Source organism: Dicentrarchus labrax, unplaced genomic scaffold, assembly GCF_905237075.1.
Source record: "Dicentrarchus labrax unplaced genomic scaffold, dlabrax2021, whole genome shotgun sequence".
NCBI classification, from domain to species: Eukaryota; Metazoa; Chordata; class Actinopteri; family Moronidae; genus Dicentrarchus; species Dicentrarchus labrax.
The window spans coordinates 21,886,147-21,908,461 of NW_026136703.1; the positions used below are offsets into that span (position 1 = coordinate 21,886,147).

General features: G+C 38.3%; 1 protein-coding gene across 1 annotated transcript in view; it reads right to left on the bottom strand.

Moving 5' to 3' along the window:
• Positions 1 to 504: 504 nt before the first annotated feature.
• Positions 505 to 22,315, bottom strand: part of galnt16 (UDP-N-acetyl-alpha-D-galactosamine:polypeptide N-acetylgalactosaminyltransferase 16) — a 40,263-nt gene continuing 18,452 nt past the window's right edge. The window contains exons 6-15 of the mRNA XM_051394458.1: positions 18,459 to 18,580; positions 11,668 to 11,755; positions 11,221 to 11,305; positions 10,589 to 10,692; positions 9,597 to 9,723; positions 8,503 to 8,595; positions 7,545 to 7,628; positions 5,887 to 6,013; positions 4,899 to 5,015; positions 505 to 1,387 (exon numbers count right to left, since the gene is read on the bottom strand). Of these exons, the coding sequence (XP_051250418.1) occupies positions 1,244 to 1,387; positions 4,899 to 5,015; positions 5,887 to 6,013; positions 7,545 to 7,628; positions 8,503 to 8,595; positions 9,597 to 9,723; positions 10,589 to 10,692; positions 11,221 to 11,305; positions 11,668 to 11,755; positions 18,459 to 18,580 (1,091 nt within the window). The 3' untranslated portion in view covers positions 505 to 1,243. The remainder of the gene's footprint in view (positions 1,388 to 4,898; positions 5,016 to 5,886; positions 6,014 to 7,544; positions 7,629 to 8,502; positions 8,596 to 9,596; positions 9,724 to 10,588; positions 10,693 to 11,220; positions 11,306 to 11,667; positions 11,756 to 18,458; positions 18,581 to 22,315) is intronic.

Here is a 22,315-nt window from a genome sequence, read left to right on the forward strand (position 1 = left end):
GGTTTATTGTGACAGTATTTCTCACTATTTTCAGAATTTTTACAGACCAAATCTATTAATGGAGAAAAAAATCAAAAGATTAAAAAAAACAAACAAAAAAAAACGTTTAGTTACAGTTCTATACAAAATAGTTAAAAATGAACTCCACCTCAACCAACTACAACAGAATAATTCCTGTATTTACATGAATGCATGAGTCATAATAATCTAATTTTATCATATATCATAGTTTAACAGTCACAAGGGACATTTTTCTGATATACTTTTATTTAAATAACATTTTAAATGCAAAAACAGTATTCTTATAGCGATTTATGAGAAGAATCTGAATATATAAAAAGAAGAGTCAGTGTATAACTAAAGCCTGGAGACCATCAATGTTTGTGCTAAATGTAATGTAAATTCATATAATAGATGTTTAAATATTATGGCTAACCTATGAACACTACCAGGATTTACACTCAAAGTTTTCTTTATTAAAAAAAAATCACAAATAATGCAGAATTTAATAATTCCTTTGTTACCACATTTTATTTTTCAAACAACATATAGAGTACTTTACACAAAAACCAAGCAATTATCCGCTTTCAAATATTTACATAAAACTTTGTAGAGAGACAGAAAAAAAAAAAAAAAACATTCTTTGGGTCTGACCATGCAAAACAATAAATAATGTTCCTGACAGTGCATTGCATGGTGCTTTCAAGACTGCTATCCAGCAATATAAAAGCTCTGATTTGAATTGGCTATACATAAAGCTGCCCTGGTCCACACAGTCACCAGACATGCCTCAACCTAAGACTAGGCAACAAGACAAGCAGTGACTTTGACTCAGAGTAGGTCAGGTGCACCTCAACACATTTGCTACAGTACAGTATGCACTCGTTTTGTTTTGAGGCTCACTACTCCCAATTTTTAAGCAAATTGTTGACCAGGATAGATACAGAAATTAAAAAGTGAGATGTGCAACAGTTTTCAGTGAAAAGCTTAGATTACGTAGAAGAACTGCGGCATCCTCGAGGAATGAAGCACTGTACACAAAAGAGATGTTTTGCTCAACAAGGCTTTAAAATGTTTCCAGTGACGCTCTCGTCACCAAGACACAATGAGCAGGAGCTTGAAGTTGACATCACAAAAGTACAGTCCTCAGTCCTTTCACCCCTCAGCAAGGCGACAGACAGTGTGCAGATGTGAGTCCCTCTGCAGGCCGGGTCCAGAATCCCCCCCCCCGTCCGCTAGTGGCTCAGGTGATAATCTGTGGCTCCCAGGACTGGCTGGCCATCTGGGGGCGACACTGTGTGATGACTGGAGGGCCTGTTGGGGTCTGGCTGTCCAGGCAGAGTCCACTGACCATGTGCTGCAGAGCCGTGCCTTTAGGCTTCCACTTCTGCAGAGAGAGAGAGAGAGAGAGAGAGAGAAATTAATCTGTCAGTTAGTTTTATAGAATGCATCGATGTCCTTGCGTAGTCTCTGGTTTGTATTATATCCTGCTCATAAATGATGTGTATCGGCACAGGAGGTTCATGTTAGTAGTGAGTAATGGACTGAGTCAGACCTGGATAACAGTAATCACATGAATGATTGACTTGCTGAACTCACAGTGGAAAAATCATGGTACAGCCAGCTGCAGTGCACGGCAGCCTGCCACCCCACACCAGAAGAGACTATTTGTTTTAGCTGATAAAATGTTCCGTACGCTGTTTGTCACCGAGTTCAGAAGCTGGTTAGATTGTAACCGTATACATTCGCATTACTCATGCTTTACTTTTTTCATGTCATACTATTTTTTATTCCACCACATTTCAGAGGGAAATATTCGACTTTCTACTCTACATTGATTTGACAGTTTTAGTTATGTTACTTACAAAATTAAACTAACAAATTAAGAATTTAGATAGAATAAATATGAGTTTATAAATGTTGCACTGTCTTATGTGTAAGTTTTTGACCTACTGTTAATTCACATATGTGAGATATGATATATGATACAGGATATATATACAGATATAGGTGTAAGTGTGTCTGTAATATAGCCCAACTAATACTTGATTTTTGAGGCTGATACGGATATTGATATTTGAGACTTCAAAACACCTGATAACAATATATCGGCTGATAGCTGATGCTTTTTTTAAAAATATAAACACAAAGAACAACCTTGATACTGACCCCTTTAATTTTTTTTTTAAAAGAATTGCAACCAAGATACATAAAAAGACATTTTACAGTTGAAAAACCAACTTGTCAGCACTCTCTGGTGGACAAACTATGCACAGTAATGGAGACCCTGTTTTTAAATGACCTTACAGTAGTTTGGCATTTCTGTACTAGTTACTTATTGGTCAACATACACACAGATACCAACATATATCTGTAATAAGTTAATATCTGCTGATATATAGGTCTATTTATAAGTCTAGCTGTATTCTGTATATATGTTTTAATGTGCAGACAAATAAGTACATTTATATTTGTAATGGAGTGTTGCGTTGGCTGTAAATTATGGTGGTGTTGAACTGTATTAGAGCATTATAAAGAGAGGCATTTCTGTTATTTACTCTGGGTTGGGTATAATATTAGAAACACTTCTCAGTTTGATGCAACATAACTCGGCAGAGCCACAAACTTCATCCTCTAAAAGGATCACAAAGTTGAATATACACCTCTCTAAAAGGATTTATTTCAGGACTGATGTATTAGAAGCTGGCACATGAACGTATAACTGCAGTGTAACTACTTTTGTTCAAGTAAAGGACCTGAATATTTCCTCCACAAGTTCAATAACAGCTACATTTGACTCAAACTTAGAGGAGTCAGTTTATAACCAAACGGCCACACACGCCCTAGACGGAAAGAATGCTGCGGAAAAATGTTGTATTTCTTTTTTATTGTTCTACTTTCTCCTAATATCTATTTATGGTTATCATTAAATCACTCACACTCCTTCACCTGCTCCACAATTCACTCACAGGATACTCTGATAGGGGGGGACTGGAATATAAAGTTCATTAAGGGAGCCAGATTAACTCCAGTTTATGCTTAAAAACACACGAGTAACACCTCGGCCAGATTTCTGTGATTCTCCATAAATCTAATATTCTTTTCAACAGACACTCTCCAGGGTCTAGTCACTGAGCGTAAAAGTGCCGGAGCAAGTTCGACAAGAAACTTGAGAGTGAAGTAAAAAGGGTGAGAAAGTGTGTTCCCCATAAACAGGCTGTCTATAAATCACCAGGTAGAAGTGGTTCATTTATTAGCTCGCTGATTAAATAGTTCGAGCTGAACTTGAGGCAACAGCAGAGAACCAGGGTGCCAACAAAGTACAGATTTCTAGAGCCACATGGAGGCTTATCAAAGTCTGGAGGTGAATGGGGGCTTAATCTTAAAATCCCAGAGGACGGAGAGAGTGTCTGTGTATACATACTGTAAACATGTACTGTTACGTATGTGTGATGTGCCTGCGCCTTCAAGTGTGTGCATGTTTGTGCAACAAAGACGAGGTGCAAATGAAATGTCAGGGAGACATGATTAATACATGATTGTTAGGTTTAACTGAACAGATTATTGAAGGCAGATATAGACGTCAGTATATTTGTGATAAAGTGGAACATTTTGAGTTTTCTGTGTCCTGAATTTTGGCCAATTTATGCCAAAGAATTCCCCAAGTATTTTATTAAATGTATTGTTGTTGGACAAGTTTCCAAAGCAGCGTTTGGACCAGCGCTGGGTATAATCTCCCCAGTGAAACCCAAAGTAATGAAATTCTTTCAGGATTAAATTAAGAATTTATATGTATTAAATGAATAAAAATGTCAATAAAACATTAATGCTGCGAAATAAAATGTTGCAAACTTGTTCCTGGCTGTTTGTTATGCAGCAGTGAGCAGGGAAAGCCTCAGCTGTCATACTGGTGATGGACGACATGACTGAAAAATATCCAATACTGAATAACAGGATCAGCACTCTAACCTACGTTTTGGTTTAAAGTTTCCATTTTTTTTTTAAAAGGTGCCTCAGTTGTGTCTCCAAGGGTTAATCAGTTTGGAACTCTTTCATTTAGAGAGAAAACTCAAGAGCACACGTTATTTCTTCCTCTCTAGGGGATTAAACACTCAGGACAAAGAGGCCAAACGTCTCCCAGAGCAAAAACGGGTTGCTTGTTGATGGGCATCCTCCCAAAGAACTCTCAAAGGATTGCGATGGAGAGATGAGAGGATGACCTGGCAGAAGTCCTGCACACTCATACACATGGTTTGAGTTAATAACTCCCTTTTTCGATGTCATAAATCAACCATGCAGCCAGCGCTGGTCCACGTGGGATGTGAGTGTTCAACATTCACAAAAAGGGAGATCGAGGAAGGAACAAGGTGGGGTCTGAAGTTATGGGAGCGCTTGTTCTACTGCGGCTATAAAATCCACTGCGCTTTCTTTGGCGCGAGCTGCATCAGCGCAACAGGGCCACTCATATGGTGTGTGAGCCTCCTGGCATCATCAGCAGGCGGGCTGCTTAGCATCTGTCCTGGAACCACGTCTTATCTCCACATCTTTCACGTCTTAGTTCAGCGTTGTCAGTGGCACATCGAGGACAAATGGGATAACCGTTCGGAAAAACTAAGACCTCCTCTCAAAATGACTGATGGTGCAAGATTAAAGAAAATTCCAGTTCCTTCTGTTAACCCTTAATCAACACAATAACTACGCAGAATAGCTTGTTTTTACTAATAATAAAATATAATTAAAAAAATAGAATTAGGAGGAATATAACGTAAATGCAATATAATAATATATATAATTATGTTGTGTTCCAATCTGCACTTAAATGTATTATGGAGCTTCAAAACTGTAACTTACCGGTTCTGTGAGGCTGAGGTTTGAAAGGATAACACATTTCTTCTTACCTGTCTGGGCTCTTTTGCATTGCAGGGCTCCATCTTGACCTTTGACCCTGCCGTGAAGGCCGAAATGGCCAGGCAGAGGTCCTGCTGCCGGAGCAGTGGCTCTATTAGTTCCCATCTCTGAAAAACACAGAAAAACATTGGAAATGATTTTTAAAAACAGAGCCGACATCTGTGTTATAGTCAGAGGAATTTTCTGGTTTCACTTATTCTTTTATTTAACATTAGTGGCCTTCATGTTTGTTTTCTACATTTACACAATCAATCTCAATGTGTAAGCACTGGTTTCCAGCTACTTACTCAAAAGGTTAAAACTGTGCACAAAATACTATGTTTCTGCAGTCTGAATTCAAGAAACTTTACTTTCTTTCTTCCTTCTTAAGTTTTTTTTTCCTTGTCAGCGACTCTTGAATCTTTCAGTGTAACTTGCCTGCCTTTAACTGAACCACAGGCTGCAGGCGACAAACACAACACGTATTAATCATAACATAATCATGACTAATGTTGACTAACGTGACTAAACGTCAATTAAGGTTTGGCATGTAGCTCCTTATGTGATGATTAATGTGTTTATCAGCTCTGTAGCCAAACATCAGTGTGATAGTTTTTTCATTTAGACTACAGATTAGGAAGACTGAAGGATCCTGGCATCAAAAAGTCATATTTTCCAAAAGAAAAGATTTAAAAAGGAATATAAGACTTGACATTTATGTTATCACACTTTAGGCTACTTTAGATTAAAAGCAGAATGCATTTTAACTATATCACATAAGTCACATGGTCAATAAATCTTGTACACATTCAAGGTTTCTGCTTGGGCCTTAAGTATTCCCAGAGCCTGCTATATTCTCAGATCAGTGCATTCATTGTTAATATGCCCTTACAGCAGTGTGATCAGGTCAAATTCCTGCACATTTTCATGTTAATTATTGCAATAATTCAGACTTTAAGTGTATGACCCACAGTCTCCCCCTTACGGCAGAGTCCTGACCTGTGAATGCGGCCTGCTGATGCCGATGGTCCTGCACTCTGCCAGACCGAGGGCTTCTGTCCCACGGGTCTCCAGACACAGCCCGCCTTGTTTCAGCACACTGGACACCGCTTCCTGCTCCGGGACCCTGAGGGAACCATTGACAAAGAGGAGAGAGGCCAACAAAAGGTCTTATTACAACTATAAAGAACAGATGGATTGAATTGACTGGTCGCCCGATTGAGTAATTGAATCGCACCACAAGTGATGCGCCCTATTACAACACATACTCATAAAAATATACAGTTACAATTTGAGATACCGCAGTTAATTGGAAGCATGACATCGAGCAGATACAGCCTGGAGAGGCGGGGCCTGAGCTTTAAGAAACAAGCTGGTGGGATACACACTGATAACTCACTCAGAAGTTCCCATCCAAATCAGATATATTTAGATCATCGGCTCTGAGGGGTCATGACACTTATTTCTGATTTAAGAACTTGGGGGAAAAAAGAATCTTACTGCATTCAATACTGCGTCCTGTTCTTTCACTAAAGTGGCTTTTTTATTTTGAAAGGAAATGAAGACTGAAAGTAATTTCTGCCTCATTTCATGTCCTTCTCAAATAATCAATCCAAACATACACAGGCGAACAAACTTTTCAAATGTATTTTCCACTTGTTGGTTTTTAATGGTGTTTGGAAGGAAACTCTGTGCCCCTTTGGTGCTACATAACACATAGTGGTCAAAAGTCAGGGATAAAAGTCATCCGCAAATTCCAGGATGACCTGCAAACAGACTGCACTCAAAATTGTGTTTTTAAACTGAATGTTTTCACATTCATCTGCTGCAGAGGGAAAGTTTCTCTGTCCTTCACCTTAAATCTCAGTTTAACGTGCACCTGAGCAGAATTTTGGGATATCAGTCCTAAGTCCCGCCCCTCTTTGCTCTGTGCTCCAATAACGGTTGAGCAAACCTTACTCAACTTCCTCGTTTCCTGTGCTTACATATGCTGTGTGCTAGGTTAGCCTCTATTGTCACATCTTAAGTTGGACTGGTTGCACAGCAGACATTTTGACTAAAACAGAGGAGGGCTAAATAACAGTAACGAGGGCTTAGTAACAGTGACAGTGAACCAGTATTAGGGTTAGTAATAGCAGAACTTCCCCAAAGTGGAATGAATGTCGCTTCTTATCTTTTAACCACATAAAACATTGTCTTGTCATTGTTGTTATCTTTTCAACATAGCCCAGCCTAGAACATAACATAACTAAGTACAGGAAAGGAGAGGCTAGCTCAGAATGGGTGGGGCTTAGGAAGAGTCAACTGTGGTTCAATATGAAGCAAACACAAGTCTGATGTGTAAAACTTAAAGCCTCCAGTGCACAAAGACTGAGAATGGACTTTATAGCGAAGTCGGAGACATCTTAAGTCCAGCAGTGACACTTTTGAAATCAAAAATACTTGCATATTCATGGATTGTGGACATTTCATTTAGATGAAGGAGAAGATGTAATTTTTTTGAGTTAAACTTAGTGGAAAAAACATATCAGACACAAATAATTATTCAAAGTATTTCCTGAAATATGTCTGCAGAGGATCTTTATGCCTCCATACAACAACCCTGTCAGATAACATAAATGAACGTGCTGAATATGAGCTCAGTTAGAGTGCTGTACCTCAGCTCAGGATAGACGTTCTCCATATACCAGCGGAAAGGTTTGCAGTTCAACTTCCGCCGCAGTGTCAGCCGGTCTGCAATGCTGCAGAAAGAAACAAACATACGAGGATGAGGAGACAGGAAGGATGGGGAGAGGAGAGGAGAATGTGAGGCACAGTAAGAGAAAAAGATGTTTTAAAGTCCTGCTGATGCTGAGAACTCAGCTGAACCAGCCGACTCAGCTAATGAGGATCTTATTAATAGTGTTGAACCAGCAATAACTCTTTTCTGCTAATACCAGAGAGGGATTTCTGTTTTAATCCACAAACACAGCACCGAGGGCTCTCTTGTGATTCTCTGGTGTTGGGCCTCTAATACAAATAGAGTTGAAACTATTAGTAGAATAATTGATTAGTTTATTGACTTGAAATTAAATGGCAACAAATGTCTAAATAAGTTTATCATTTCATTAATTATTTAAATAAAAATGCCAATCTTTCTCTGGTTCCAGCTTCTCTAATGTGAGGATTTGCTGCTTTTCTTCATCGTATATGATAGTAAACTGAATATCTTTGGGTTTTGGACTGAGGGTTGAATAAAATAAGGATTATATAGATAAAATGATTAATTGATTAATCAAGAAAACAATCAAAAAAATGTATCAATAATGAAAATAACTGTTAGTTGCAGCACTTGATACACATGTCCTTAAAATAGTGCACACAAGAAATAGGTCAAATAAAGAGATCTTGTTTGCTAGCTCTATTATTACAAGAGTTTCCATGGCAACCAGTTGTTTATTATGGACATTACGAGCATGATTGCCTGACTGAGACATTAAAGAAAGTGTATAAAACATGGTATCTGGGACATACTGACAAGAGATATCAGTGAATCTCTAACCTGTCTGAAACATAACCAAGCCTTTTGTCTGTACCGCACATTGAGAGAAGAGAGAGACAGTTTAATGGACATACCTGCCAAAGGCCTTGCCCTGGGCTGACGGCCTCGCAGAGTAGTAGTACTGTTTATACTCGTCCATCCACACCTCAGCAGCCCGCCGGGTGTTCCTGCACGGACACAAACACAACACCTGCTCAGACACAGTAATGACAGAGCTGCTGGCATTCCTGCAGGCCACTCTAATGACAGTGTCACCCACATGAGCATTCAGACACCAAAAAAAAACATCTCCATCTGGAATTTCATATTCCTTAAATTATAGGTGTAACATGACAAATTGGAACAGTCTGGGACCAAAGCTGGCTTGTTTTAAAGGATAAGTTTATACATGTAAAGTATGCTGATGTTAAATCTTGTCTGCATTCAAAAGATGATGATAAACACACAGCATAACCTCTATTGAACCATTTTTATTGTAGCTATATTTTTGAGGACCAGTCAAAAAACCGAAACGTAACTTTATTGGCTGTGTATTTCATTGTGGTTACTAACTACATTAAAGGAATACTAATGGACCTCTAAGAAACACTTGAGTAGTGGCTTGACACAGATTTCAAAGTGGTAATGACAGATTGGTTGCCTTGCATACTGACGACCAAATGTAGTTAAAAATCAGTATACTGTTTAAATGCAGCTCAGATTACGATTACAGCACAACAATAGCCTATGAAGTTATATAATTATAATATTGTTTCTTTGCTACCTGGTAGAAAAAGTCCAGTCCTAAACAGTTGGAAATCTTTAGTTCATTCAGAGAAGGCTGGATTTGTCAGTATCTCCACCCATCGCAGACACTAACAACAACTATTTCAGGATGAGAATTGAGAAGTTACACTGTTATTATATTACGTGATGTCTGGGTGAAGGCTAACTTTTTCAGAATTCAGTTACTTGCTTACTCATCTCTCGCTGCAACTTGTGTCAAAATGTGTGAAAAGTGTGAAGTTTGCCTGGCGAGGCACTTCACTTCCCGCTGAATCATGTGACACTTAAGATTTTAAAGCTGACTAAAAGATTAACCTTCTTGGCAGTTGTTAAATTGTTTTGCGGTGTAATAACACAGTGCCGCAGACAGGATGTCAGGTTTCTAACAGATCAACCCACTCACTTAATGTAGGTGAGAGCATTGCCTTCTGGGAAGTCGTATGGGTGTCGTTTCCTGAACACGTGACCAACGCGGCTGCAGGGAAGAATCTCCAGGCTTCCTCCGCACATCCACACCCGGAAAGAAAGCTCTGCAGGAGGACAGACACAGAGGAGGAGATCAAGTATGTAAGCACGCAGTCTGTCTGTCTGTCTATAAATGACAGTCTGATCTGCATCATCCCGGTATCGGCCTGGCCATGTTCACCTGCTACATTTTCTACTGCAGCAGATGGCTGTAAGCTGTAAATCAGCAGCATGAAAGCTGTTGCAGATGATAAGTTAATGTGCTGCTGCGTTGCAAGTTCCAAGGACACAATTGGCATTTCAGAGAGCGAGCTGCTGGACCTCTGCGGCATCCAGAAGCACCTGCAGTTGTCGAGAGCCAGGCACGCCACAACAAGACTAAATACACAAAATTAAGACATTAAAATGTCCAGTTTTATCACTCGAATTTGAATTTTTCCTTGTTATTTATGTGTTTTGTCAAACATAGCAGTCAGCAAGAACAGTAAGCATTATTTTCTTCTTTTCTTTTTGTTCTAGACTGGTGATATTTAACCAAGTGAGCACAGGACTCCATATTTATTTACAGTGATTGGGAAAAAAATACATTGTTCTCATCATTAAGTACACTTGTGGGGTGCAACCACTTAAAATCCATTATCCCTCATTGTGGTATGTTTAAGTTTAGAGACATCTATATAGGGATTTAGTTTAATATTCAACCTCATCTTGTTTTTTATTTTGTAAATTAAGTGTTTAATCTTTAGGAAAAATTTAGGAAAGACCACATCAAAATGTAAAATATTTTATGTCTGAACTTTCTTCAGCAGCTCAAAGTAAAGCTTGGCTCTAAAGACATTAAAAGACTGAGTGGGATGCCTGTGGAGGATGATTAATAAAAAGTCATCATTCTAATTCAAGTAAAAGTTAAAACATCATGAGTGAGCTCACCAAAGTTCTCCCCTCCCCAGATGTCCATGTGGGTGTCATACTGGCCCAGGTGGTTGAACCAGCTCTTGTCCATGACGAAAATCCCACCAGCGATGACGGGAGTCCTGCAGAGTGCAGGGGAGGAAAGGAGTCATTTTTCTTCACTTACTGTAACTCACATTGTTATTCGGAGAGACTTACTAATTGACTTTACTAATCTGAGATATCACAAATGTTCTGACATGACAGAAAATAATAAACATGCAGAAAAGGTTTTATACTGTTAACAAGAAATAATCAAAAGTCAAAAAAGCAGTGAAGTAGTAGAAAATGATGCTTTCACTTAGCAAAAGCAAAATTTGACCTTTTTGTGGTCTAGGATCCCTAAAATGAAGAATATCTGGAAGGAAGAATATATTTTTTTGTATTTTAGTATGTGTCACAATGGTATGTATTTGCTTACATCCTTTATACTTATATATATATATTATATTAATATATTATATTATATCATACATTAATGCATCCACATAATCTTTCATATAGTATACATAATGTATGTATGATTACTCTTTCAGGTTTGGAATCAATACTATGGTCTTACACCAGGAAAAAAAGAGGAAGAGGGATGATGAAGAGCATTCTAGACACACCTGATTGGCTGTGTGGGGTCGCTCCTCGCCATTTTCTGCTCGATGGGAATCTGCTCCCATTTGAAGTGGAGACTCCAGTCAAACCCTTAAGAGAAAGAAAGCAAAAAAAAAAACAACCTAAAAAAGTACAAATTTACAACCTCTTCGTCTAGACATTGGGTATAAAGCAGCCAAGAAGACAGATAAAAGTATCCTGCTGATTTTGGCTTATCTGACTTCACCTTTTAACCTCCTCATTCCAATCATAGCAACAAGTTCTTGAAGAAAATCTGTGTCACAAACTTCCAGAGAGACTTTTGTCCATTTAGGTATTTCTGTCATGAGTTCTGAATTAATCCGGCAGGGATCGTTACATCATAAGAGTTTGTGAAACAGGGTTTTTCCTCGACTGCAGCTGTGTGTTGTCAGCTGTTACTGTGCATAAGTTTGTGTGTTGTGTGTCCTGACCTCCTCTCAAGTCAGCTGAGGCAGCCAAGTAGGCAAAGTTATCCAGGCTGATGACATCAATGATGGGGCTGACCACTCGCGTATGGTCCTGTATGGGAGGAGGAAGACAGACAGGTACGTTATGATCGAGAGAGCGCTTCAACATGTTAAATCTTAAAAACTATTTATATGCTATTTTTAACTGCTCTGCAATGATGGGAGTCACAAAAATGTTTATATATTATAATGCTTTACATTTAGGTCACATTTATCCACTTTGTCAGATCCATATAGAGTAATTATCTTTATGTTAAACAGATTGTCAGTTTAATAGCTCGACAACCTCGTGTTTCTGAATAATTAGGAACTTAAAGCTCCTTCTGATGGCAGCTGAATTGCAGATTAGGGATTTCTGGCACAACTAATTACTACCAAGGTTCATGGTGAAGGGAAATAAGTCTGAAGAGGTCAGAACTCTCCTATCAAGAGGAGTTGTGTAACTAATCCTGCTGCAAGACGTTTCAATTAAACGAAGCATCGCTTTTCATCTGTGTTTCTCTGAGGGATTTAAGTGATAAGTCCAGCCAAAGAGGTGACAAATTCAATTTTCTCAGGGAAAATAGAGAAAATTATTTATTATAATATATTATAATAGTCAACACTTTAATTTAGCCCCATTATTTAGCATTAATGAGCAGAATATAAACACTTAATAAATGTTGATGAAACACTGCACTGTATTTCTACTGTAAGAGTGTAACTGTCAACAACTATAACTCCTCTCATGGCTCATCTTTAACTGGTGTTTAAACAGATAATTAATGTTTTATATCACAACAGAGCTTATCATATCATAAGCTATGTTGAATCATATGTCCTCATGAGCTTTAAACACATTTATAAACAGTAAATATTGTCAATAAACTGTGAACACCTCCTTATATCTGCTTATAACTATATTATAGTGGATTATAAAACATGAATTAAGGGTTTATGTACTGCTTATAAATGCTGTTAAGATAAAATGTTACAGTACCTGTTTATCAGATTACATTTAATGTGCTTTTATAATGTCACTCAGTTACTGAAGTTGGTATTATTTGGAAGAGGTCCCAAAATATCATAAATCTTATTCAGTCAGTGCATATAAAGTGCAATATATCACATAGTGAACTCCTGCTGTTTTTGTATTGGATGGGAATTATGATAGATTATAAATTCTGACCTCATCAAAAGATTAAAGAAAGGGTGCCACAGATTGTGTAAAGTTTCCACAACTGGAACTTTTTTTATTGAACAATCTTTCAATCAGACAAGGCTCTTCCCCTGCAAGTTAAAGTTCAGCAAAGTAATTAAGTTTCCTGTGTGTGTGTGTGTGTGTGTGTGTGTGTGTGTGTGTGTGTGTGTGTGTGTGTGTGTGTGTGTGTGTGTGTCAAGAAAATTAATCAATATATATGACTGTAATGAATATTAAACATCAGATTGGGCTCTGGAGGCAATGAATTAGTCGTCCACTGGAATGTGGGACTATAGACGAGTTTAATGTTTGAGGAATTGCTGGTTTGGATCTGATGGTTCTGATAAGGAGAGACGACTACTGCTAACAGCCTATCTCCTTCTTTCTAGTGATCTCCAACAGCAGTACATTGTACAAATACAAGTAAGAGTTATTATAATTTTGTATTTTCTATTAGTTTTTATTTTAACTTTTGTTTTCCATTCAGTTTAGTTTCACTTAGTTTCCAGAGTGTTTTCTCATTTCAGTTTAGTGTTTATTGTTTAAAGATGTTTAGTTTTAGTTGAGTTTTTATTAGTTTCATTGTTAGTTTTATTTCTTTTTTGTTATAATATGGGGGTATTTGGCAGAATAGGGTATTACAATATGAACACATTGACTCACAGTCATGTAAACATCCCAGTCTCAATAAAGATACTTGAAACTTTTAGCAATTAGTTGTTGTTTTCTTCAGTCTTTCAGTTAACTAAAATGTTTTTTTACGCACAGTTTAGTTAACCATAATAACCATAGTTCATATTGTACATAAGCACCTCTGAATGTGCCTCCCTGTTCTTTCCCGCAGTTCATAAAGAATTCATGACAAATAAACTCTGAACTGTTAAACGACCTCCTGCTGGAGAAGTAACATGAACCATAAAGTAAACACAGCGGAGAAGAGAACTGTTGATTACCGATGGTGTGTGTGTGTGTCTGCATCTGTCTGTGAATGTGTGTCTGTGCCAACACTGCTGTTTGCCCATAAGGCATCTCTGTGTGTGTGTGTGTGTGTGTGTGTGTGTGTGGGTGGGTGTTTGTGCGTCTTCATGTAGTCGAACAGCTTAGCATCAGGACAATCCAAATGACTGTTTGCAATTAGACCCGTCCCTCTCTTTGCTCAGTGATTGAACCCCTCGTGAACTCTGTGTTGATTGCATCAAAGTGTGCGGGGGAAGAGCGAGTGTGAAATGCCACTCTGCCAGAGAGCAATTTGGAAAGTGATGCTCTCAACAGCTTTAAGCAATAGACGTTTATTGGGCTTTTAATGAGCCTCTGTGATTTGGTAATGCATGAAGAGGCTGCACTTCCAAATCCGATGTCACAGATGAGCTCTCAATATCTCTACCCTCTTTTGTTCTCTTTCTCTGTCTGAATTTATTACAGTGTCACAGTGCTGTGATTTTGTCCCTACAGCATTTCTATTGTACGTCAGTTTGAACAAGTGAAATGATTTACATGATGAAGTGAAAAGAAAAAAGGAGGAGGCTGAAAATTGGAAAGGGAACTGTAGAATAGAATAGAAAGCTTTACACTCCTTTGTGCACACTGAAGTTCACAGTTTCCAAATGGCATTTGACGTGTGGAGATCTCTATTCCTTTGCTTCATCGCCCAGTAATGTCACATCAGTCTCTGAGTAAGAGACCAACAGAGGACACACTGTCCACACTTCTGTTTTCCTGCTTTGAATCATGTTCTCTACTGTACATGCTTATCACTCATACACAGCGTGCAGACACTTTGTTATTTGTGGTACAAATTACACTGCAAATACTTTTCAGCTGGTTCAACTTCAAAATGTAACTTAATTTGCTGCTTTACAAATATGAGTTAACTGAACAATTAGTTTAAAGTCTTAGTTTAAAAACCAATCGAGTCAAGTTAACTTTAGAAAACATGTTAAACGAGCTGAAGATATTAAATTGCACCAACGGCAGTCAGACTGGCGAAAACTACAAGAAAATTAAATATACTTTAATATTTTCTCAGCTTGAAGAGTCAGTTCTTCAGGTCACACAAAGAACTCACAGCTGTTCCTGTTGGAGCTGAAGTTTCACACATTGTCTTTCCAGCATTGGCACAAAGACAATGTGTGAAACTTTACATGTAAGTGGATAGGGACCTCTGGTTCGTAGTGTTTTCATTATTGTGAAAACATACAACCATGAGTGTATTAGAGACACGCATAAATGCATGCTGGGAGGTCTGCTAATATGCTGATCATGTTTCTTTAGAAACTTAATTCAGTGTGTCGATTGAACTATATACAGTTCAGTCAAAAATAAACGCTAGAAAGAAGTTTAATTAACTGGAAATCAATACAACTTGTGTATTTATGTTTAGTTGGAGGGCGACCTGCAGCGTCTGTAGATAAAAATGTCTCATTGTAACGTAAAAAAAAAAAAAACAGTTCTTATATTCAGGACATTGTACACTAATGAAAACATACCTATGAATATTAGATTCTATTATATAAATACTACAAAATAGAACCCCAAAAATAAATCATTCTTTGGTTGATCTGGTGATTGTAATTTAGCTTCAATTTATCACCAAGGTTGTGGGGCCACCTTATATATACACTCAATTGGGGCCCCTGCATTACTTATGGTGACAGAAAGAGAGAAGAAATAGGGAGGAGGGGCCTCAGGAAACCAGATGTGGTCTAAAAAGGGTAATGACTTTTAAAGAAATAAATTAACCCAAGAGGTATTAAATGTCACTCTGAGATAATGGCCACAGCGGAGAGAGTGCAATGTTAGACTATACCTGAACCTAAAACTCTAATCCACCAACATGTGTGAGTGTGGAGCTCATTACTAATTAAATTCAAGCACTTTCAATTGCTGATCCAAATTAGCAAATGAAACGCGTCATTATGTTGCATAAAAGAAAACACTGGACAGTGATCCCTCATTAGAGGCCTTTATGAACCCGGGACCGTGGTCTCAGGAAGACTAATGACTCCAGGACCGGGTGCAGCTGGGCCGAGTAACTGTTGAATTATCACTGAGCCCAGCGCTCTCATGAATGCCAGACTGAAAGATTGTAATGCAAGCCGGATGAGTCACAGCTGCCCAGAGCCAAGGATGAGTGTACGGAAACACAAACACGATGTGCATACACTCGCGATGTGTAGAGTCTTCTGAATAAAACATTGAGGGGTTTTGAATGTCTGAATATGTGGTCTGAATGTGAGTTTTGCTGCATGCAGAGTTTCTGGATTGTCTGGGTTATTGTCCTGTGTACTTTCTAAACAATCGGAAGACATCTGGCCTTCAGCAAAGAACTGCTCGCTACTTAGATTGTTACTCTCACGCTCATATCTGAAAATGAAGCTACAGTAAAGAAGACTGGAAACTGGGGGAAACAACTAGCCTGGCTCGGTCCAAAGTTAACAAAGTCAACACCTTTATATCTAATTTTTTTTTGTAAAGTCTTTTGCATTTCAGGTTTTGTGTGGATGAAACAACTGAGATGTAATGTGTCAGTGAGGGAGTTTTAAAGGTGCTGATAAGGCAGATTTTGTTACCTTCAGAAAGATGCAGGCTAGCTGTTTCCCACAGCGTCCAGTCTCTATGCTAAGCTACGCTAACCAGCTGCTGGTTCCAGTAACATACTTACATGAGTGCAGAGGTGGGAAGTAACTCCTTAAGTAGTTTTTTCAGGTATCTGTACATTGCTTGTGTATTTATTTAACCTTTACTACCTACATTTCCACACACATATCTGTACTTTTTGTTCCTTACATTTTCAAAACAGGCTTGTTACTTTCATTTTAATGCATTTGAGGGGAATTATCGATTATATAGGCATAGCACGCCTTCCCAACATCCAGACTGGTGTATATCACACATTACAGACAATAATGAGACGAAACATACAAGAGAGGAAGACTCAACCCTATTTGAAGTTTCAGTTTTGCACAGATACAGCCTGTAGAAATGTCCTTTAGAGATTTTTTTACTTTATCTTTTACATTTCAGAGCCTGTAGTTTCTCGCTTTTACTTGAATAAAGAAGTTGAATCAGTACTTCTACTTTTACTGGAGTATCTGTACTTCTGCTCGGGTAAAAAAAATGTTTGTACTTTCTCCACCTCTGTCTAACTCTTGAACAAACATATTTCCCGAAGTGTCAAACTATTCCTTAAATAAAATGTGGTGTCTAGTATTTTTCTGTGTATTGACAGGACTGGAGGAGCATTTGGAGCCGCAAAAAAAAAGCGGAGGAGGAAGAGGAGAAAAAGTAGATGAGAAAGTTCAATGTTTGTTTTCCTAATAGAGGCTTATGAATAAATAGTTTAGAGAATCGAGACAGTTGAGACAGATGCAGCGCTTCCATAAAACCAGGAGAGTGGATGAAGAAAAGAGTCTCAATCTGAGTGTCAGAATTAAGTGGGAGCACACATGAGAGGAGAAGTAATTACTGAGGAAAAATACGAAATGAAACAGCTCCTGCTGCAAAGTCAGTGGGACTGTTTGTCTGTGATGGGGGATGGCAGCAGATTTGGGGAGCAGCTGTGCTGGTTAGAGCCCAGTCGCAGGTTAGCAATGTCAGGGGACGGAGGAGACAGCCAGCAAACAGCCTATTACTCATTAGTGAGTGATGAAGTTCTCTTTCCACAGCTACACCTCTCATTATCAAAATACCAGACACTCACGCCTCAGTAAGTACCCATGCACATCTCCACAGATGCTTACGTGTCTCCAAATGCATGTATTTACATGCTGCGTGCGCTTTGCTTGTATGATTTTGTGACATTGATAGAGAAAAGCAGACTAGGACTAAACAGCCGAGGCTCGCAGCCAAAATGCCCTTGAAGCTTCATATAAAAAATACCAATCAAATTTAAAATGAGCAGAAATCCCCCTGATAATAAAGAGAGGCTGTTTTGGCATATCATCCTGCTCACATTTATTTTGAATTGCGAAACATTCCTGTGTAGATGTGATGGCAGAGTCCCTGGTGGGCTGCATAATTGAATTTGCAGGATGCAGTGAATAGGGAGACTCTTCCCACTGCATCACAAAAAAGACTGTTTTTGATCAGAGAGGAACCCCGCACGCAGCCTGGAGCGAGAAGAAAACGCTGTCACCGTGCAAACAACACAAACCACTGCAGCAACACAAACCAGGCCAGCTAATGTAGTAAAACACTCAAGCGTCAAGTGGAAAACATATTGGTTGGGAAAATGGCAGCATACTCTCTCCAGCAGTGGCAAAGTGGAGTGTGACATCTGGTATTGCATGACTTAAATCTTAGCTGAGCAAATTGGGTGTTTATTTAACGATATGCAATGCCAACCTATTACATCACAGCCAACAAAATCTGCCCTCAGAAGGAGAAAAATCCCCTGAAGCGTTACATCACAAGGGCAAAAAAACGCAAATGTTCCACCTCCAAAATGCATGTGTGTGTGTGTGTGTGTGTGTGTGTGTGTGTGTGTGTGTGTGTGTGTGTGTGTGTGAGCTGCATGTATTAAGTGTCTAATTGGAGAGTGTGAATGACGGCAGACTGTGAGCCTATGGGTCTGTACCTCCTTCACTCTCTGGATCATCGGCTGCAGCCAATCAGTGTTGACCTCGCAGTGGCTGTCCAAGAAGGTCAAGATGGAGGCCGAGGCCGTGTTGGCTCCTCGCACACGTGATCGGATCAGACCTGAGGGGAAGCACAGGGAAGAAATGACACTGCAGTCCGGAACAGGTCAAATATGGAGCATTTGATTAAATTGGATGCTGCTTCGCTGCAAGTAGGGATGTTTTCAATGGCGAGGGTTGCAAAGGGACAGCTGGCGTGAAGCTAAAGCCCATTGTGGGTCATTATTAAAGATGCACTCCACTGATTTAACATGTCATAGTCAATTTACAGGCCACAATGACTGCTCCTCTGCCTGTGATCAGCAGTATAATATCTTCTGTGGCTCTGTAACAGAGGCTTGTTCTGTCTTAAGCTGAGATGGACATGATTATTCAGGGATGTGTTCTGATAGCTGGTTTTATTTTGGTAAAATACCCAGATTTAAGCTCCGTGGCAAATTAATCCCTTAAAGAATCCTTCATTCACTATCTCTCTTGAACAGTTTTTTGTTTCTGCTTCTTTGAGCACGTTTACCAAAGAACTACCAGATGTAACATTAGCGGGAGGCGTACTCCATGTTAAAGTATTTTTTGACTCGACCGCAGCCTAACGCCGGTGTTCCACCATATTCTGTGGCTTGCATGCAGAAAAATCTGTGATTTATTTAGATATTTGCTGAATGATAAAGTAGAATTAATATTATTTCCACTGTGTTGTTTTATATTTAATTTCTACAGCTTCTGCAGCAGTAGGAAGCCGTTTTCCTTCACAAAAATTACTAAATATATGAAGAAACCCCTCAAGCCGTTCAGCACGCCGAAACCTAAACGTACCAAAACATTAGGGCTCCATTCAGCACCAAACAAACTATCTAATAAGATTTAAAAAGCGATTAAAAAGGATTCAGATTGGATTAAATGATGTATAAATAAACTTGACATTGCTTGAATTATCTCATCTCCATCATGGTGACTACACATTTATAACTGAAAGCCTTCATTACAAACTTGTTGCAAGAGTTTGATTCTGAAAGACGTAGGCACGTACCAGGCAGGGTATTTTATTTTTTATTTCTTTAGGTATTTTAACCTTGTTTAAAACTACATTTCTGAATATTTCAACCTCTGCTGACTCAAATTTTGACCATTCGATTTATAAACCATCTCCCAACTTTATAAAAGTCCCACACTAAATGACTGGAGTCTGTTTTCATGGTGTTGATTAATGCATCCACTCTCTCTTATTCACTGTTACTTCCTTTGTTTTACCAACAGTACTTTACAACAAGCGGAACAGAGTGAACCTACTTCAGGTACGGACTGTAGGAGGACAAAATGATTGAAAAGGTGCAGTGAGTTTTTTCCAGATGGCTGCAATGCATTCTGATCTACTAAGATGACTGTTGACAGAAACATGAATCTCTCTGCCTCTACAATAGATTTCTCCTTTATTATTTTCTTTCTTCTTTATCATTGAACATCATAAAACAGAAAGAAACTGTTGATCTTTGATTACAAGTGACTCACAGCGTGTTTACAAGGGATGTTTTTAAAGGTCTTCACATGTCAAATTGTCTCTGTTTCATATAAAAATATACCAAACATCCCAGTTTTTTTAATCAGTATCAATTTCCTTTTAAGTTCTGAACATTTAAAGACCTTTGCTCATTAAATAATTATGTTGGTTTGTTTTTTTTAGAAGGGAATTGTCTGTTTCTGGGATACTTAAATGCAACTTTTAGGAAAAGCTTTTACAGAACAAACAGCCCTTTGAAATGAAAGCGGTTAATTGGATTAGTCTGAAGTAGATATCAGAATGTGTCACGCTTTTTGCCCTACCAACCACTTGAAACTGCGTATGAAAATACAAAACAAAACCTGTTAATTTGGAGCTGAGAGTATAATGTGTTTTTAAGGACCCCAAGAACAGAATTGCTACAGGCAGGGGGAGGAATGGCAATAAAGGCGTCTTTCTTTATCCAAAGTGTGACTACAATCACAGTCATTTGTATTAACACACAGAACTGTGGAGGAGGTTAATTGTCTTTCTGCATCATCTACAGTTAATTACACAAATGCATCTCATCATATAAAGAGTTTTGTTCCAAATTCAAAGAACATTAAAATAACAGAAACTTGTGAAAGTGTTTGAAAAGCTATTTGGGATATTTTTTTATTGAGTACAACAAGCAGCAATGGAGTCTAAATGTCAGATGATTATTAATGTGAAATCTGATTTATCTGTAATAAACGTAATGCTTGGTCATGTTCCTCAGATTCATTTAGACGATTAATTACAGGATAATTGGTTCCTTCCCCACTTGAACACCTCACAGCATCAGCAGGGATGAAAATGCATTCGTGCGACACAGAAATATGAGTTGTATTGCACCAGGTGCCAATTTGAAAAAATTATTTTTGCTCCTTAACAGTTAATTGTTGATTAGTCTACCGACAGAAAATTAATTGCAAACTGTTTGGATAACTCACGAATAGTCTCAACAAATATTATTTGCAGAAATACTCAATTTATTATTCAGAAAGTAAAATAATTACTATTTGTAGCCCTTGTATTCTAGATTGTATTTGTTAATTTAACCTTTCATGCATTAAGATTGTGGTAACATGTCCCTTTGGTGTCTCACATCTTGAAAAATAAAATGAATATAAAACAAAACATCATCAACATACATATTGAAATACAATAAATTAAGAATAACTTTAAAACTAACAATTGATTTTAATAAAATAAGTAAGAATACAAATTGCTTACATAGCAAATTTCTATTAGAGATGTTCAGTCAGATATTTATTGGTATTTTCCCCTATATTTCTCATCTATAACAACAAAAGCCTCCTTCTGCTTGTTTATTATAACAGTTAATGCTCCCACCCTTTACGACCTCGGGCAACAGTTTGACACATTAAAGGAGAGAAAGTCAACGATGCCTGAAGGTGTGACTCCATTAAGAGCTGTGTGTCAGTTCACAGCAGCAGGGACCGTCCTCTTTTATGGATTATTGTACATTTTTACCTGACAAAAGCTAACAAAATGATTAAACTTGAGGTGAGGGTTCATTCTGTTTTAAAAGTAAGCGTGAGCTCAGTGATGCCGGTTGGGAACCGTTGGCCTGAATCCAGTATGTGCATGTTTTGTCAGCATGTGGTTCATAAGCCCAAACAGACTCTTTGGTCTGCAGTGAGAACACAGGCAGCGACCTGTAAGAGGGATTATTGTTAAGACATCCAGACAAATCAGTAACACTGCTTCTTTTGGTTTTTTGTTTGGCTGAACTTTCTTGTTTTGTGGGTCGAGGATTTAATCTAATTCAGGGATTAATTTAATTCAATTCAGAAACCTCTGGGAGATGACTCAAACAATGCTTTCATGTTTTTCTACTTTTTTTGAGGATAATACAGAAGAATTGTCACATACTTGGTAGCGTTGGTATCGAAAATCTATTTCTCATGTCAGCGGGAAGTGACAAATCCAGATGTACCACATGGCTGCTATACTTTGTAAAAAAACACACCAGTTTCTTTCCGGATTGTATGTATTTCTATTTTTGCTTTGCTTATTCTTTGGTGGAGGCCATCCCTCTGTCTTAGCCATGTATGCTTTGGTTGTTTTCTGTTGATTAAGACTCTGATATAGTCTGGAAACTATCGATTTAGGTCATTTATTGAGCAAGAATGCCAAACATTTTCTGTTTCCAGCTTCTTGAGTCAGGGTGGATCCAGAGGGGTGCCATTGGGCTGGCAGCTGCAACCTGAGTTTGGTATCAAATACTGTCAAATTTAACGCATTCATTTAGAT